Here is a 17,577-nt window from a genome sequence, read left to right on the forward strand (position 1 = left end):
TTTCTGTTGGACCAGTGAGTGCTAGGCTAGATATGGTTAATTTTGAACGTAAATTTTCACTCTCTTGAAATGCAGTGTGGCAAAGGTGGAGGAAAACTGCTTGGAGACAGACCGCTTGGATCTGTCCCTTACGGCTGAGATGACACCTAATGTACCCACTAGGCCGCCAGGAAACATCTCCTGGATGGCCTATTTCTTCATTTACCAAACAGAGCACAATACACGCCGTTAGGACTTGAGGAATTTTGGAGGGGATTCTCCAGTCCTCCGCCCCCTTGTTCACTGGGCGACCTTCCTGGACCTCAGTTTCCCTTGCTCGTGGGCATGAGAAGGAGGCAGGCCTGGCAGGAGCCAGTTTGCTGCTTGGCAAGGAGTCGTCCTCCGTCTGTTCATCTGTCTTACCTGAAAGTTTCAGCGGAATCCCAAAGCCTCAGGGCGGGTTCCACCACGGGTCCCTCCGGGGACCCGACCAAGCTCCGGATGGCCGCCGGCACCCGCGGCCCCAAATCACCGGGAAGGGGCGCGCTTTGCTTTGTGGCCGGGGCGGGGGAGCCTGAGACCAGGCCATTTTGCTACTGTGAGTCCAGTCTGGGTCACTACACACTCCTTTCCCACAACAATGCAGCCATGAGCTGGCCCAGTGGCGGCCACACGCGGTTACCATGGCGACGGCGGCGCTACCCGGGGGCCAGACCAACATGTTTAGGGGGGCACGCCTCCCCTTGACTATGCCACTTGGCGTGTGAGCAGCTCCAGAAGACGTTCCCGAGGCCTTCCTCGCTTCGTGAATCGGAGGGAACCCGCGGGGAGCCCCCGCTGATCCGCGGGAGCTCGTCTGGGAGGTGGCTCCCCCTCCGCCCTCGGTGGTACAGGCCATAGCCGCCGCGCATGCGCGCGATGGGTCCCCGGCGCCCGCCAATCGCAGTCGCGACGGTTGACGCGGCATGGGCGGATCCTTGCAGAAGGTTGGGGATAGCGCTGGACTCCGGCTTCGCAGACGCGCAAGGTATGTCTGGGAGCGCTGGGCGAAGGCCGGGGCCGGCCGGGGCCAGACGGGGTGGGTGGAAACCCGGGTACCCCTGGAGAGGGTGGCGGGCAGGCCGGATGGTGGCGTGCTCCGTGGGCGCATCTTGCGACGGTGACTCGGGACGGTCATGGTTTTGACCCATCACTTGAAGGGTTTCTCCTAACCGGTACCGAACTCCTGTGGTCCTGTGGCCCGTGCGCCTGCAGACACGCAACTGGCTGGCTCTTAACCCTTTCCAGACACTTTTGAGAATCCAGTGAAAACCAAAGATGCTTCCTTTTCTTTCTTGTCGGAATGAAAATAATGCGCTTTATAGCCTGATGCAAACTAAAGCTTCGCACATCAAGTACAGTTCCCTGTAGAGGGGCACAGTTTGATTTGCTTCCCAGGGTTATGGTGAGCATCAAACGCCCCAACAACTTGTAAACACGAAAGCACTCCTCACCTACAAACTGGATGCTGTTATTATTCCTGGTTATAAATAAGAGACTCCTGAGGGCTGGAGAGATAGCTCGACGTCTAAGAGCACTGGTTGCTATTGCAGAGAATCCCGATTCAATTCCCAGCTCATGACCGCCTGTAACTCCAGTTCCAGGAATCTGCGAACCCAAGGCACACGGTACACAAACTTACACGCAGGTAAAACACCCATACACATTGAAACAATAACAGCAAATAAAGCAGTTGAGGCCCTTGGGGGATAAAATGCTGGGATCCCATTGAGGGTGAGCAGCAGTGTTGGTTGGAAGCCAAGTATAGTCCCTTAACTTAAAAAAAAAAGAACCCTAGGGTTAAAGATGTTTAATCAAAGGCCGGTGTGTCTCTGTGAGTTCAAGGCCAGCCTGGTCTAGGGAGTGAGTTCCATGACAGCCAGGGCTACACAGAGAAATCTTGTCTCCGAAAAACAAAAACCAAACAAAAACAGAACCCCAGGATCTCAGTGGAGCTGATTATAAAGTCATCCAGAGCCTTGCAGGGTGCTGATATGGCCTGTACCTTGATCTAGAAGGATGTGTGTTCGTGTAAAATTTTGTGACTGGGACTGGGGAAAAGGCTCAGTGAGTGTGAGTGCACAAGTGTGAGGGAGTGAATTCAAGTCCCCAATACCCCAGTCAAAAGCCTACCGTGGACTCTTAACACTTATAATCCCAGCACTGTTGGGGGCAGAGACAGGACTGCTTGGACTCACTGGCCACCAGTCTAGCTCCAGGTTCAGGGAGAGACCCTGTCTAAAGGAATATGACAGAAAGTGATAGAGCAGCACACCTGGTGTCCTCTTCTGGACTCTGTCCCTGCATGCGTGCGCAGACACACACACACACACACACACACCCCTCTGCAGGTCCACATGCATACAGCACATAAACACATACATAAAAAAACTACCATGAAGCCTTGTGGTTTTAAAGCGTCTCTTTATTTGTTATACTTAAATTAAAAAGATGCCAGGCGGTAGTGGTGCATACCTTTAATCCCAGCACTTGGGAGGCAAAGGCAGGCAGATCTCTGGGTTCGAGGCCAGCCTGGTCTACAAAGAGAGTTCTAAGACAGCCTGGACTGTTACACAGAGAAACACTGTCCTGAAAAGTCAAAAATAAAAAAGTTGACCTCTTCCCTAAACCTAAATGATGTTAGTGATTTATGAGCATTGCAAGGAGGTTGTGATCAAAGCTGGTTTGATGGTGACAGGGTCATTGTCAGCTCTACCATGTTCTGGCTCTCTCCTTCTCTTGAGACACCTTCCCTCTCATAACAGGCCAGGTGACTTGACACATGGACCAAGTGACAGCACCACTGTCAGTCTGGGAATGAAATGCCAGTGTAGCTTTGAGGCTTCAGAATGGCGTCTATGCAGAAGTTAGTGTTCCTGGTGCTGCTCTTACTGGCTTACGGGGATAGAAATTTCATCCCTTGGTTCACACTCTAATGCTGATGATGCCAACTTGGGACAGGTTTGCCTGAGGCTAACTGTGAAGCCACACAGACTTTAGTTCAAATGCCTGTTCCCATGAAGACCTTGGCTTTCTAGGTGTCACCAATCAAATGGGGGTGAATGGGAGGGGCTTTGTCAAGGGGTAATTGTGAGTTAAATGAGATGATGCAAAGGCATTAGCATGCTGCCTGGCACACAGGAAGCATCCAGTGCATGGGATCTCCTCCCAGGACTTCTAGGACCTCAGGCCTTCCTTTGCTGCTCTGTCAAAAAGGACAGCTTCCCAGTAGATGTTGCCAGGATTGGTAATCATCAATGACTGAAATGTTTTCATGATTTGAGAACAATGAAAGAGAGTAACTGACCTGTTTGACCCCTAGGAGAAGGAAGTGTCCGTGTTTCCTCATCAAGTCAGGAATGCCTCTCTTTGGGAGTATATTCAGCCCAAAGAAGACCCCTCCTCGGAAGTCTGCCTCTCTCTCCAACCTGCATTCTGTGAGTGGAGATCGGGGTGCCACGAGGGGTCTCTGGGTGGAGAGACAACACTGTGGGAGGACATCCTTTTAGTTTCTGTTATTACTCAAGTTGGAACTCCTGTGTGAGTATTACTCTCAGAGTTTATTCAAGAACCCACTAAGCCAGCCAGCCTCATTCTGATCTTGGTCCCAGGTGATGATGTCCAATCTGACTTACATTTTAGTTCCAAAACCTGTCCAAGAATTCATTTCAGTTATGTTTAAAGATCACATTCAAGCCTGGCCTTGAACTCACAGAGATCCACCTGCCTCTGCCTCCTGAGTGCTGGGATTAAAGATGTGTGTCACCATGCCTGGCCTGGTTTCTTTCTTTCATTTTTTTTTTGGAATGTGGATGGTGTGTTGTAGAATATTATTTTAAGGTATGTAAAATATTATTTTAAGGTATTTTGTTTTGTTTATGTTGCATTTGTTTAACTCTGTGAAGCTGTGTTACTGTGCCTGTCTAAAACACCTGATGGTCTAATAAAGAGCTGAATGGCCAATAGTGAGGCAGGAGAAAGGATGGACAGGGCTGGCAGGCAGAGAGGATAAATAGAAGGAGAAAACTGGGGGAAGGAAATAAAGTAGCCAGAGAAGGAGGAGGACTCCAGGGGCCAGCCACCCAGCTACACAGTAAGCCACAGACTAAGAGTAAGATTTACAGAAGTAAGAGAACAGGAAAAGCCCAGAGGCAAAAAGTAGACGGGATAATTTAAGTTAAGGAAAGCTGGAAAGAAACAAACCAATCTAAGGCCGGGCATTTATAAGTAAGAATAAGGGCCGGGCAGTGGTGGCGCACGCCTTTAATCCCAGCACTCTGGAGGCAGAGCCAGGCGGATCGCTGTGAGTTCGAGGCCAGCCTGGGCTACCAAGTGAGTTCCAGGAAAGGCACAAAGCTACACAGAGAAACCCTGTCTCGAAAAACCAAAAAAAAAAAAAAAAGTAAGAATAAGCCTCTGTATATGATAATATTCAAGTCCCAATAAAAAAAATAAATAATAGAGGCAGTGGACAGATATCTTAATGAGGAGAGTAGTGTGGAAACAAAGTTGTCACTTTAAATAAGGTGCTCAAGGGAGTTCTGACTGAACAACAGACATTTCAGCACAGGCCTGAGGGGCTTCTTTCCTCTGTGTGTGTGTTCTCTGACTGTGTGTGTGTGTGTGTGTGTGTGCATGTGTGTGCATGCTCTGGCACCCATTGCCTGCACCTGCTTCTGGAGCTGCTCCGTCTCCCTCACAGGGGCAAACGCTCCTCTCCGGCAGAGCTGGTCACACTCATCTCTGAGTGCTCGGGAACCAGGCCTGACTTAGGGGAGTGTTTGATGAGCTCTGTCGATGAATACAGAAATTAGACTGTCACACATTAAACAAGCCCTAGCAGGAACTGTTAGAATTTTATGCTTCTTCATAACTGTGTGCTTCTATATTAAGTAAATTACAAATTTCCTTATTATAAATGCACAGTGATGGGAAGAGAATGAATTAGAACCAAGTATCAGTACACATGAACCAAGTATCAGTACACATGTACAAATGTACAATGGATTCTTTGAACGGTAAAGTAGATGTAAAAATTCAAGTACAAATTATAGCCTATATAGCCTTTCTGGAAACATCCAAAGTATAAAATAGAACAGTTCATCCCTCTTATAGTTTAAATTGAATGGGTGGGTAGGTGCTTATGCATGGAGGCCAGAAGGGAACATTGGGTGTCCTGCTTTACCACTCTGCCTTATTCCCTTGAGACAGGGTCTCATTCTGAACCTGGAACTTACTATTTGAGGCAGGGTACCTCCACACCATCAGCGGACACCCCTGCCATCTGAGATGCCTTTATCCTAACCTCCATTCCTGCCACTATCCTGGGGCATTCAGCTCACATACTGCTTCATCCGAGAAGCTCTCTCCACTGTATAGTGCCAATGCCAGCCTCTACTTAGACTAGAGGACACCCTTCCAGACACAGGAATTATGGGTATTTTCTCCCAGACTGGTGACCAGCAAACCAATGAGCCTATTTCCCATCTACTTCCCCCGGTACACACATTGCACTGGGACTTAGAGACACATGGGCATACCTGGCTTTTTGTGTGGGTGCTGGGAACTCAAACTCTTACCCATGGGCAATTTTCCTAGCCTCTACTTTAAATGGTTGCTGTATATAATTTGATAGTCTAGTCTTTTAAAGTATTTCAAATATTGACAGGTATGGTAGCACACTAATCCCAGCACTCGGAAGGCAGAGGCAGGTGGATCTCTGTGAGTTTGAGGCCAGCCTGGTCTACAGAATGAGTTCTAGGACAGCCAGGGCTACACAGTGCTATCTGTCTCCAAAAAAAAAAAATGGTGGGAGGACAGACATCTGTTTTGTTGCGTTTGGAACTAGTGGGAGAAGCTGGGATGTGAGCTCTTGTTCTATGGCTTCCTGAGTCATCATAGTGTCTTAACCACAGTTAGATCGGTCAACGCGGGAGTTGGAGCTGGGCCTTGACTATGGAACTCCCACCATGAACCTGGCGGGACAAAACCTGAAGTTTGAAAATGGCCAGTGGGTGGCAGGTGAGTGGCCCTTCCTGCTGCTTTGTCATCCAGGACGGTAGAAGGAACCCCTTTCACCCCTGCTCTGTGCTTCCTTTAGACACAGTGATTAGCGGGGGTGTGGATCGGAGAGAGACCCAGCGCCTGCGCAAGCGGAACCAGCAGTTGGAAGAAGAGAACAATCTCTTGCGGCTGAAAGTGGACATTCTGCTGGACATGGTGAGGAATGGAACTGATGCCTAGGTTTCCCCTTCAAGGAAGCCCTCCCTTCAGTCAATCCACCCAACTGATTTCCCCAGGGCTTATTTGCCAGATACATTTCCTGTGTATCCAATCACGAATATAAAAGTCAACCTTGCCGCCAAAGCCTGGAGCAGGGATGTATAACAATACCCACAATCCCTGTGTCTGTGGAAGGGTGTCCTTTAGTCTAAGTAGAGGCTGGCATTGGCACAGAAGAGGTCTATACAGTGGAGAGTTTCTCGGATGAAGCAGTATGTGAGCTGAATGCACCAGGATAGTGGCAGGAATGGAGGTATCTCAGATGGTGGGGGTGTCCACTGATGGTGTGGAGGTACCCTGCCTCAAACAGACTGAATCAGTGCCCAGCGCAGACCTGCTGAGTGCACATACCCAATTAACGTCAGTCTCTGGTGTCTTCTGGGCCTGGTGGTGCATGTGCATGGTGATGACAGACGTGATGGAACCAACGGGAAGCTTTTCTCCCTGCTGGTGGTGACAGACGTGATGGAACCAATGGGAAGCTTTTCTCCCTGCTGGTGGTGACAGACGTGATGGAACCAATGGGAAGCTTTTCTCCCTGCCGGTTAACCACTCGGCTTCATCTCCGGCAAGACAGCTGGCATTACAGTAGCTCTTACTTCATGGAGCTAATACAAGCCACACACTTGCTCTGAAGTAGAGACCGCTGGCCCTTCCTCCCTCCGTCTTCATGTTCAATGTCAGCTACCTTCTGCTGTACAGCCCATTCAAAGATCCTGATGAGGAAAGGAACGTTACTTTTAGAGCGTCCCATTTGTGGATTGATTTTTTTTTTTTGGTGGGGGGGTTTCGAGACAGGGTTTCTCTGTGTAGCTTTGCGCCTTTCTTGAATCTCACTCTGTAGACCAGGCTGGCCTCGAACTCACAGATATCCGCCTGCCCCTGCCTCCCGAGTGCTGGGATTAAAGGCATGCACCACCACCGCCCCGGTGATTTTTTTTCCCACAGTGTTGTTCCCTAAATTCCATTATGTGAGCTATACAACTCCAAGTGATTTATAATCCCTCAACCGTAGAGTACCGTATCTGTCCTCGTCATCCTTCACACACGGCATGGCATGCAGTTGTAAATGATGGGAACTGCTGAGGGCTTGAATTATGAGTAATTCCTTTGACTGCCCAGGTTTCCTGTTGAAGAGGCCAGCTGCGGGGGAATGGCCGGCCTGTCCTTGGTGCAGAGTAGCTGTGCAAGCCTACAGCATGGCCTGGACAAAGCTCTCTTTGTAACAGTCTGATGCTCTCCTTCCAGCTTTCAGAGACCACTGCAGAGTCCAACTTGAAGGACAAAGAATTGGATGAGCTGAAGATTAGCAACCGCAGGAGGAAGTGAAGTGCCTGGGAAGGCTCGCTAGGAGATTAGCAAGCGTCCCACTGACTGGGGATGTGGCAGAGCCCTTTGATTTTTAGTCAAATTAATAGACTTGCCCTAGGAGAGAGCATTAACAGACCCTAGCTCCCTTGGACTTGGGGGTAGGGAAGTGGCACGGATTGAAAGACATCAAGGTTCCAACCAGGGCCATAGCTTGGGCGGCACCAGACACACGACCCATGGTGTCAATCTAAGCAGGCCCCAGGAAGGTCTAGAAAACAGTCAGCCTTTGCTTGCTGTCTGCAGGGGACAGGTATGACTAACTATCCACGTCTCAGAGTCACCGTGTTCAGACAACTGGCAGTTCACCTCCTAACACGGTGGCTGGGGTTTGGCACTAGTTCCAGAGAGCACTTCCAGTGAGGGGAACGGTAAGTGGGTCTGGGTTCTCTGTCCCCTCCAGCCATGTTCTCTCTGCCTTCAAAGAATCCTCATCCCCAAATCCACAGCCTTTTCTGGCATCAGCTTCCCAGCAGCAAGCTCCCACCTTCCACAGCACATTGTAATTTACTCGGCTTTCCTGTTTTGACTATTTTTATTTGTATTAAATGGTATTCACTAATCTCTGTGTAGCAAAATAGGTAAAGAAAAACAAAAAGCAAAACCACTGTGGGTTCCCCAAGAAGCAAGCGGAGCCTGCCTTCTAAGTCCCAAGAGAATTTGCAGGATTAGGAAAACTGCACCGGGGCTGGAGAGATGGCTCAGTGGTTAAGAGCACTGGCTGTTCTTCCAGAGGACCTGAGTTCAATTCTCAGCACCCACAAGGCGGCTCACACCTGTCTGTAATTCCAGTTCCAGGAGATCTGACACCTTCACACCAATTCATATAAATAAATAAATAAATTTAAAAAAAAGAAAAGAAAACAGCACCTTGGAGTGGGAAACCACACCCTAGATGAGAAATAATGACTTCATGCTCAAATTCCTCTGCTTTCTGCTTCAGGGAGGTGGCACCAGTGGCCCAGTGAGTAGTTCAGACCTGGTGAGGAGTGGATGGCATGGGAATCGGTGCCCAAGTTAGTGTGATCTAGCCCGAGGGGAGTCTAGTTGTGAAAGTCAAGCAGGAGACACTGGTTGAGGCCTGGAGCCCAGGGCTTTGAGCTGGGACTGCCTCAGTGGTTCCCTCCTGGGCTGGTGCGGAGGCTGGCCGTGTGCTCAGTCCTTTGCACTTGCTCTCCCATCCCCCCAGTTCAGCCCTGTCAGCATGCCCCATTGTACACAAGGAGACAATGTTCAGAGGCCAGTTTGGAAACTGCCTTAGACAATAAAGCAAGTGTTGGAGGCCTCTGAGTCCCGACCCATAGTGACAGACAGAGGAGGGACTACCTACACCGAGGCTGTAGCTTACAGTCTCTCCTAATGGCCAGCAGAACACTGCAGGGGGATGGACAGAGGCAGGCATATCGGAGTACAGCTCCAACCTCACTTCCGGATCCCTGAGCGAGTGCCTAACCTGGAAATCTACTCTGCCTTCCTCCCCCCCCCCCCCCGCCCCCTTTGTTTTTGTTTTTTCCAGACAGGGTTTCTCCATGTAGCCCCAGCTGTTCTGCAGCTCTATAGACCAGGCTGGCCTCGAACTCATAGACTCATCCACAGGACCAATGGTTTCACAAACTCCAGTAGGTTATAGATGGAGTAGATGGTGGGGTGGGCCAACTCAAAGCTCTAGATGTGGGTCTGGGTGGTAGCTGACTTGGTCTTTCCAGGCTGCTGGGACCACCCTCCTCAGTGGAGGGACAGAGCCAGCTCTTCTATGCCCATGCCATGGGGTCCATGTCTCATGAGGAGCAGGACCAGCTCCTTTGCTGCAGTGGCCAGCAAGGGGCAGGGCCAGCAAAGGGTGGTGCCTGCTTAGCACGGCCCTCTGATTTCAGCACACATGATTCCTGTGCCCCCCTGTGGTAACATGGGCCATGGAGATCAACACTCCAGCTGCAGTGGACCCAGACATGGCCCTCAGCAGGAGCTCGGGCCCAAATGTCACTATGGCCCCAGATGGTAACACAAGCCACTCAGATCGGCAGGGCCCTTATGGCAGCATAAAATACCAACATGGCCACAGGGGATGGCCCAGAACTTGGGCATCCGTGTGGCCTTTGGTGGCAACACAGACCACAGACATCAACACAGATCCCGGCTGCAGTAGGACCATGTACCCAGACATGGTCCTCAGCAGCAGCCCAGGCCGGATGTCAGCAAGGCCCCAGGTGGCAGCCCAGGTCACTCAGATCAACATGGCTCTAGCAGCAGTGTGGCCCTCAGACACCAACATGGCTCCAGTTGTTGAGAGTTTCCTTTTTGGAGCCAGGCAGTGGTGGCGCACACCTTTAATCCCAGCACCGGGGAGGCAGAGGCAGGCGGATCTCTGAGTTTGAGGCCAGCCGACTCTACAGAATAAGTTCCAGGACAGACAGGGCTACACAGAGAAATCTTGTCTTGAGAAGAAGAAAAAAAAAAAAAGTTTCCTATTTTGGGTAGATATCTCCTTCAGGTTCTGGCTAAAATTCTCCCTCAAAGCCTTTCTTAGTCAAACTGGAAACTGACTAGTGCTGGCCCCTGACATTATTTCTTGTGATCATGGCAACAGTTGGTGAGGATTTGTGCTGAGGTGGATTAGGGAAGGATTGCCACTAAAGCTGAAATAGAAGGTTCTGTGGGTGTGAGGCAGTATTAGAGTCAATAATCAGAGGAAGTCTGCCCTTGGGTTTGCTGGGATGGCTGACTTTTACAGTTGTTAGCTTCCCCAAGAGACCCGTGTGGTCCCACACCTCAAGTAAGAGCTTCACCTCCAGCTTCAAATTCTGACAGGACCCAGACAGGGAGAGCAGTTACTGTAGCCCTGAGGGAAGAGACTGAACAGCTAGGACACCCTCCTCCTCCCCAGGTGGAGCATAGTCACTCACTGGAACTCTTATAGGTCCTTTTTGTCTGTGTGACCTCTGACCTGGGCATTTGTCCTGGAAGCCTAAAGTGATCATCACACTCCCCAACTCTGGAGCTCTGTCCTCTGCTCCTGGCTCAGGCTTCTCTGGATCATCTTGTCCACCCCCAAGTGGTGTGCAAGTGATATTGCATGATCCCACTGTTTCTGACCACTTGGCAATTTTACAATTATTGAAAACCCTTTAAAAAAAAAAGAAAAGAAAAGAAAAAAGCTGGGTGGTGGTGGCACATGCCTTTAATCCTAGCACTTGAGAGGCAGAGGCAGGAGGATGTCTGTGAGTTGGAGGCCAGCCTGGTCTACAGAGTGAGTTCCAGGACAGGCAGGTCTACACAGAGAAACCCTGTCTTAATAAACAAACAACAAAAAAAACCCTTTACTATTAAACATGTCTTAGTTGGGTTTTTGTTGCTGTGAAGAAACACCCTAACCATGGCAACTCTTTATTTATTCATTTGTTTATTTAGAGAGGGTTTCTCAGCGTAATTTTGGTGCTTGTCCTGGAACTCACCCTGTAGACCAGGCTGGCCTCGAACTCACAGAGATTTGCCTGGCTCTGCCTCCTGAGTGCTGGGATTAAAGGCATGTGCCACCACCGCCTGGCCATGGCAACTCTTATAAAGAAAACATTTAATTGGGGTGGCTCACTTACAGTTTCAGAGGTTCAGTCCATTATCATCATGAAAGGGAGCATTTGTTTGTTTGTTTTTGTTTTTTTCGAGACAGGGTTTCTCTGTGTAGTTTTGGTTCCTGTCCTGGATCTCGCTCTGTAGACCAGGCTGGCCTCGAACTCACAGAGATCCACCTGGCTCTGCCTCCTGAGTGCTGGGATTAAAGTCATGTGCCACCGCTACCCAGCTTGATCCTTTTCTTTATATGTTTTCACTAGAGTTACCACTAATACCCATGTGGAAGGGGCCCCAAAACAGCTTGACCACACAGCTGCCATGACAGGCTTAGAGGCCCAGACACAGCTTCTGTGACAAGCTTACTGGCAGGCAACACCTGGATCCAGGAAAAGCTATAAGCTAACCCCATCCAGGGAGGGTCTACATTTAAGGGGAAGTACCTGACACCCCAAACATTACAACCATTAGATAAGGTGGCCAGATGTCCCTGAGTCTAGCACACACCTGTTTTTGTTTTACAGATACCCCTAGACAAATGTCAGCCAATCAGGGTCCTGAACCCTGGAAATCCCCTCACCCCAACCACTGCTATGATAAAAACTCTACCCTGCCTGGGCTCAGAGCTCTCTGCTCTCACCGCTGCATTGGACAGACAGACCAAGCCCCGGAGCTTGAAGATAATAAAGGTTCTTTGCTTTTACATACAAGATTCGATCTCTGTGGTGGTCTTTTGGGGGTCCCCGAGATCTGGGCCTAACAATCCTCATGACAGAATCTATACTAGGCTGTTTTGAGATTTCTTCTGCCAATGGAATTAATCCTAAACTCTGCACTCTAGCTCAGACTCTTCGGACAAGGGCAAAAGGCAGCCACTTCCTTCACCAAACTATCACAAGAACAATTTCTGGGCAGCATACTAAAATTCTTCTCCTCTGAAACATCTTGAGTAAGCCCCCCACAGTTCATCAAATCACATACAGCACCACTGTCTTCCATGCTCCTACTAGTATGGCCCATTAAGCAGAGAATAATGCATTCCACTGCTTTCCAAACCCAAAGTACCAAAGTCCAAATTCCTCCAAACAAACCATGGTCAGGCCCATCACAGCAATACCCCAGTCCCTGGTACCAACTTCTGTCTTAGTTAGGTTTTTATTGCTGTGAAGAGACACCATGACCATGGCAACTCTTACAAAGAAAATATTTAATTGAGGAGGGCTTGCTTACAGTTTCAGAGGTTCAGTCCATCATCCTCATGACAGGGAGTATGGCGGCATGCAGGCAGACATGGTGCTGGAGTTGAGAGTCCTACATCTTGACTCAGAGGCAACAGGAAGTCGACTGACAGTCACACTGAGGGCAGCTTGAGCAAAAGAGACCTCAAAGCCCACCCCACAGTGACATACTTCCTCCAACAAGGCCTCACCTCCCAATAGTGCCACTCCCCTTTGGGGGCCATTTTCTTTCAAACCACCACAACATACTTTGTTTTAAAATCATGCATGAGCTGGATATAATGTTGCATGTATTTAGTCTAAGTACCTTGGAGGGAAAAGCAGGTGGATTTCTATCAGTTGGAGGACTACATAAAGAGTTCCAAGAAAGCCAGGGCTACATAGAGAGACCTTGTCTCAAAATAAATAAATAATAGTAATAACAATAATAGTAATAATGTAAAAATGCTTGCTGCTAAGCCTGAATTTGATCCCCAGGACCCACATGGTGGAAGAAGAGTGTTGTGGGGAATTCACCAGACTGTTCAGACATGAGTTTAAGCCAATAGGAAATCTTTATTAGCTGGCCAGTGACTACACTTGGTGTTTGGGATCCCAATGTAGCCCTGAGCCTTTCTCAGGGTGAGCTTTTAAGAACAAAAACTATGTCCTGGGTTGGCACACTTCAATTAACAAAAACAGTTAGCCAGAAGCAGAACTACAAAAGCCAAAAAAGCAAGGTTAGTACATTCAGAGACTTTCCCAAGAACTACGGACTTTGATGGATTAGGTCTTTGTTTTCATTTTTGCCTGGTGGTGCTGTCTATGTGCTGATTTTTAAAGCCTGAATGGCACTTCCATCATGGAGTCAGTTGTGCTACAGTCTGGGGGCCTACTAAGGTCCGGGGCCCTGCTACAGATATAATCAACTCCTGTAAGTTGTCCTCTGACCTCCATAAGCACAACATGGCATATGTGCGCCAATACACATACAAAAAATAAAAGTGTAATTTTTTCAAATAAGATTTAGTGTAGATGTAACCGTCTTATTATTAAATAAGAAACACAGAGCCAAACGCAGAGTTAAAAGCCCAAGAGGTCAGAGCAGTAGTAAGAGCTGATACTAAAAAACCCTTCTTACCCTTCCTTCGGCTGCTGTCCTTCCCCTCAGCAAGAGACCTACTTCCTATGTATCTGTCTTTTTATTGACCTTCTGTTCTGCTTTCTCATTGGTTGTAAACCCAACCACATGACCTCCTCGTCACTGCCTGTCTATACAGACCTCCAGGTCTTCTATGGTTGGTATTGAGATTAAAGGCGTGTTTCTCCATGCGGGCTGTATCCTTGAACACACAGAGATCTGTCTGTCATGTGATCTGGATTAAAGGTGTGCACCACCACCGCCCGGCTTCTGCTATGGCTTGCTATTAGCTCTGACCCCCAGGCAACTTTATTTATTAACAAATAAAATTACATTTCAGTACAATTAAAATATCACCATAATTTAGTTTTTTTCAATTATGTGTTGTTGGGACTGGAGAGATGGCTTAGCATTTAAGATCACTTACTGATCGTCCAAAGGACTCAAGTTCAGGACCCAGTATCCATGAGTTACGTGGCTCATGACTGCCTGTAGCTCCAGCTCTGGCCTCCAAGGGTACCTACACTGGTGCACATACACATAATTTAAAATAAAAATTTAAAGCATTCATTGTTGAGTGAATGGCACACACTTGTAATCTCTACACTTGGGAGACTGAGGCAAGAGAAGTCTGAGGCCAGCCTAGGCTACCATGCCATGACCTTGTCTCAATAAGACAAGTAGAGCAGGGTGTGGCAATGCATACCTTTACTGTGAGTCTGAAGCCAGCCTGGGCTACATAGTAAAATCTATCTATGAGAGAAGTATTGTTCACCCAGCGGTAGTGGCTCTGGTCTTTAAACCCAGCACTCAGGAGACAGAGGTAGGTGGATCTCTGAGTTCAAGACCAGCTTGGTCTACAAAGCGAGTTCCAGGACGGTCAAGGCGGTACATAGAAATCCTGTCTCTAAAAGCCATAGGAATATTTTTCTTTTAAATATGCAGGTTTCGGAGCCCAGCCCAGGCTCAACTGCGCGGAATAGCTGTGAAGCACCTATTGAACAAGCTCGGTGTTCTTCCCTAGCTTAAGTGGCTGGCGACATCCAGGGGGCGGGCCAGAGGACCCGCTGCGGCTCTCTCTCCAGCCAGCCCCGCTCGCTTCCGGAAGACGCTCTGTCCAGCGGCGGGCCGCTCTCACCGGCTCCCTTCCGCTTCCGGTGTCCTACAGCCATGGCCGCCGCCGTCGCTGCAGCCGGTGCTGGGGAGCCTTTGTCCCCAGACGAATTGCTCCCGAAAGCCGAGGCGGAGAAGGCCGAGGAGGAGCTGGAAGAGGACGACGACGACGAGGTGCCTGGGCCTGCGGGGAGCGGGGCGGGAGCGGGCCGTCGGGGCGTGGGCGCCGCAAGCCGGGAGGGCTGCTGCTCCGCGCGGCAGGGAAGGGCCCGGCCCCGGGCTCGGCGGCTCCGGTGCTGCTGCCGCTTCGCCAACGACCTCCACCTCCTCCACCACAGCTAGATGAGACCCTGTCGGAGAGACTCTGGGGTCTGACGGAGATGTTTCCGGAGAGGGTCCGGTCTGCCGCCGGAGCCACCTTTGATCTGTCGCTCTTCGTGGCTCAGAAGATGTACAGGTAAAGGACGAATGTAGAAATACCGAGAGTGTGCATGGAGGGACTGGTGCTGTCGAAGGACATCGGGCATCGGAAACCACATCGGGCATCGGAAACCACAGTGGGGAGCTTGAGTGACCTTGGATTCATTGTCATACCCCGACTGTGGGTCGTCTTCTGGCAGGGTCGTTGTGGGAATTCTTTCATGTTATCTAAGGATTCTGTATGCGAGGCCTATAAGAATGTTAACTGTCATCACTAGGTAATCACTGTCTTGCCTCTGCCAGGAGTTTGGTGCAAGGATTGGGTAGGGTACACTTGCAGAAACATCGAGGAGAGGGATACTGGAAGTTGTCACTGGTTCAGTAGAGGCTAGGTTGCCTGCTTGTCTTGGCATGTCACCACACACACTCTCCCTGTGCAGGTTTTCCAGGGCAGCTTTGTGGATTGGGACCACTTCCTTTATGATCCTGGTTCTTCCTGTTGTCTTTGAGACAGAGAAGTTGCAAATGGAGCAACAGCAGCAACTGCAGCAGCGGCAGGTGAGCGTGTGCTCCGGGCTCGGGGCCAGCGGTGGAGGCCCCAGGAGTAGATTGGCACCAAACCCCGAGTGGGAGTAGGTGCCCGACTGCTCAGCAGCGTAGGTGACCAAAGACCTACTGAATCGGTACAGCTTCTTAACACTCTTTTTTTCTTTTCCAGATACTTTTGGGGCCTAACACAGGTCTGTCAGGAGGAATGCCCGGGGCTCTACCTCCACTTCCTGGAAAGATCTAGACTGTTACTTCGGTATTTGTCCTGGTGGGAGAACTTTGAAATTCAGTTGTGTTTGAACTGCTGGTTGTTTGGACTTTTTAGTCTTTTTTTTTTTTTTTTTAAACTTTGGCACATCGATCTATTTAAACCTGGTGGGAACTTTCTCCGTTTCTCATGGGGAGACTCCACTTGCACCTGTGCCCTTCATAATGCTCTCACTTCCTGTTCTCAATCTGATGCTAGAGTACAGCCATGGGAAGGTTACTCCACGTTATCCCTTTAGAAAATTGCTCCTATTGAAGTTCTCACAGGTCCCTTGTGGGGAAGAAGTAAGCACCCCTGACCATTAAGGCCTTTTTTTTTTTTTTTTTTTTAAACAAATGGAGATGTCTGGGACCTGTAAACAATGTGAAGCTGACAAAATCCATTACAGCTGCCGTTAAAAACAGTCCCCAGGAATCGCTGTATGTTGGAGAGAAGTGAGGCTGGCTGTAGCTTTAGCCAGGCGGGGACTGAGAACAGAGCGGGCGCCCATTTCCTCTGCACATGTGGCTGTTAGAGACCTGTGTGTTGTGTAAAAAAAGAAGCCAGTGCTCACTTTTTGTATTTAAATATTAAAAGACCTCCAACTGAAAGTGTCATTGCTGTGTTTGTGTATTTTAAACTTAGGCCATTTTAGAGAGCCAGGGGCACTACCTGCCAGACTGCCTTTGCTTAAGCCAGCAGCTCTATTTCAGATGTCTGAGTTTTCAAAGAGGAGGAGGAACATTTATTTTTGAATGTTGTATCGATTATTGCCCCGAATCCAAGTATCACTTCAGACTCCCCCACGGAATTACCAGCTCTGTGGATGTGCAGTCTACACAGTATAAACTGTTAAAGTATGTATTGCCTTCTAGTCTTGAGAGAGGGGAAGTTTGCAGATAGAGCTTGTTATCTAATTCTTGTTTTTCTTGGGGGTAGAGTCTCTCCATAAGCCCAGGCTAGCCTTCAACTCAGTCTTCCTGAGTGCTGAGGGATTATGGACATGCACACCTGGTAAGACTGATTTTTTTGTTTTAATTTTCGAGACAGGGTTTCCTGGCTGTTCTGGAACTCACTCTGTAGACCAGGCTGGCCTCCAACTCAAGAGATCCTCTGCCTCCTGGAGTGATTAAAGGTGCGTACCACCACTGCCCAGTTTTTTGTTTGTTTGAAGTGAGTCTGGTAATTGATCCAGATATTTTCCTATCTTTGAACCTTGCAGTTTTTCCACTCAATGTTGGTCTTTTGTCTTTCTCTTGAAATGGTCTATATAGATCAGGTTGGCTTCCAACTCAGGATTGCCTGCCTCTGCCTCCTGAGTGGTGGATCAGATGTGTACGACACCACACCTAGCTTGACTCTAATTTATTGTGCAGGTTTTCTAATCCTACTCTGTGATTGAGGAGGTTGTGCTATTCCCATGGGTTAAGGAATCTGCACAAGGCCTGTCACTGTAGGGTCTGGATTCAAAGCCAGCCTTCCAACTAGACCACTGTTGTGTGCTCTCCAAGCCAGTAGCTAGCTCAGTGTGTTTGGCTTTTCGCTTGATAATTAGAGAAGCACTAATAGAAGACAGTCAACAAGGTACAAATTCCAACAGAAGTCTCATTTTTAAAATTACAGTAAATTCAAATGCCTCAAGGGCATTTTTGTTT

At 49.0% G+C, this 17,577-nt stretch overlaps 3 protein-coding genes across 4 annotated transcripts in view; 2 read left to right on the forward strand and 1 right to left on the reverse strand.

Annotated features, from left to right (window-relative positions):
• The window catches only part of Fam227a (family with sequence similarity 227 member A), a 59,444-nt gene extending 58,632 nt beyond the window's left edge, over nucleotides 1-812 (reverse strand). Inside the window, exon 1 of the mRNA XM_052748361.1 lies at nucleotides 403-812. The gene's annotated coding sequence lies outside the window, so the exon portion shown is untranslated. The remainder of the gene's footprint in view (nucleotides 1-402) is intronic.
• A 68-nt stretch (nucleotides 813-880) lies between these two features.
• Nucleotides 881-8,230, forward strand: Cby1 (chibby family member 1, beta catenin antagonist). Of its 2 annotated transcripts, none has more exons than XM_052748358.1 (5): nucleotides 881-1,006; nucleotides 3,341-3,455; nucleotides 5,934-6,039; nucleotides 6,119-6,237; nucleotides 7,549-8,230. In XM_052748358.1, exons 1-5 carry the CDS (start codon nucleotides 945-947, stop codon nucleotides 7,627-7,629), a joined length of 483 nt encoding a protein of 160 aa, XP_052604318.1. In that variant the 5' UTR covers nucleotides 881-944; the 3' UTR covers nucleotides 7,630-8,230. The 2 variants fall into 2 exon arrangements, with proteins under 2 accessions (XP_052604318.1, XP_052604319.1); XM_052748359.1 differs by lacking the exon at nucleotides 881-1,006 and adding an exon at nucleotides 1,566-1,666.
• A 4,886-nt stretch (nucleotides 8,231-13,116) lies between these two features.
• On the forward strand, nucleotides 13,117-16,539 carry Tomm22 (translocase of outer mitochondrial membrane 22). The gene is made up of 4 exons (XM_052748360.1): nucleotides 13,117-14,880; nucleotides 15,045-15,163; nucleotides 15,567-15,684; nucleotides 15,845-16,539. Exons 1-4 carry the CDS (start codon nucleotides 14,764-14,766, stop codon nucleotides 15,917-15,919), a joined length of 429 nt encoding a protein of 142 aa, XP_052604320.1. The 5' UTR covers nucleotides 13,117-14,763; the 3' UTR covers nucleotides 15,920-16,539.
• Nucleotides 16,540-17,577: the final 1,038 nt, after the last annotated feature.

This window comes from Peromyscus californicus, unplaced genomic scaffold (genome assembly GCF_007827085.1).
Source record: "Peromyscus californicus insignis strain IS unplaced genomic scaffold, ASM782708v3 Scaffold_20__1_contigs__length_68692818, whole genome shotgun sequence".
In the NCBI taxonomy this organism is placed as follows: Eukaryota; Metazoa; Chordata; class Mammalia; order Rodentia; family Cricetidae; genus Peromyscus; species Peromyscus californicus.

Bases quoted from the DNA above. Each gene is read 5' to 3' on its own strand.
- Cby1 (XM_052748358.1), top strand. From the start codon at position 945: ATGGGCGGATCCTTGCAGAAGGTTGGGGATAGCGCTGGACTCCGGCTT. The intron at 1,007-3,340 runs GTATGTCTGGGA...TTTGACCCCTAG, and splicing joins CGGCTTCGCAGACGCGCAAG to GAGAAGGAAGTGTCCGTGTT. The intron at 6,238-7,548 runs GTGAGGAATGGA...CTCTCCTTCCAG, and splicing joins TGGACATTCTGCTGGACATG to CTTTCAGAGACCACTGCAGA.
- Tomm22 (XM_052748360.1), top strand. From the start codon at position 14,764: ATGGCCGCCGCCGTCGCTGCAGCCGGTGCTGGGGAGCCTTTGTCCCCA. The intron at 14,881-15,044 runs GTGCCTGGGCCT...CCTCCACCACAG, and splicing joins AAGAGGACGACGACGACGAG to CTAGATGAGACCCTGTCGGA. The intron at 15,164-15,566 runs GTAAAGGACGAA...CTCCCTGTGCAG, and splicing joins GTGGCTCAGAAGATGTACAG to GTTTTCCAGGGCAGCTTTGT.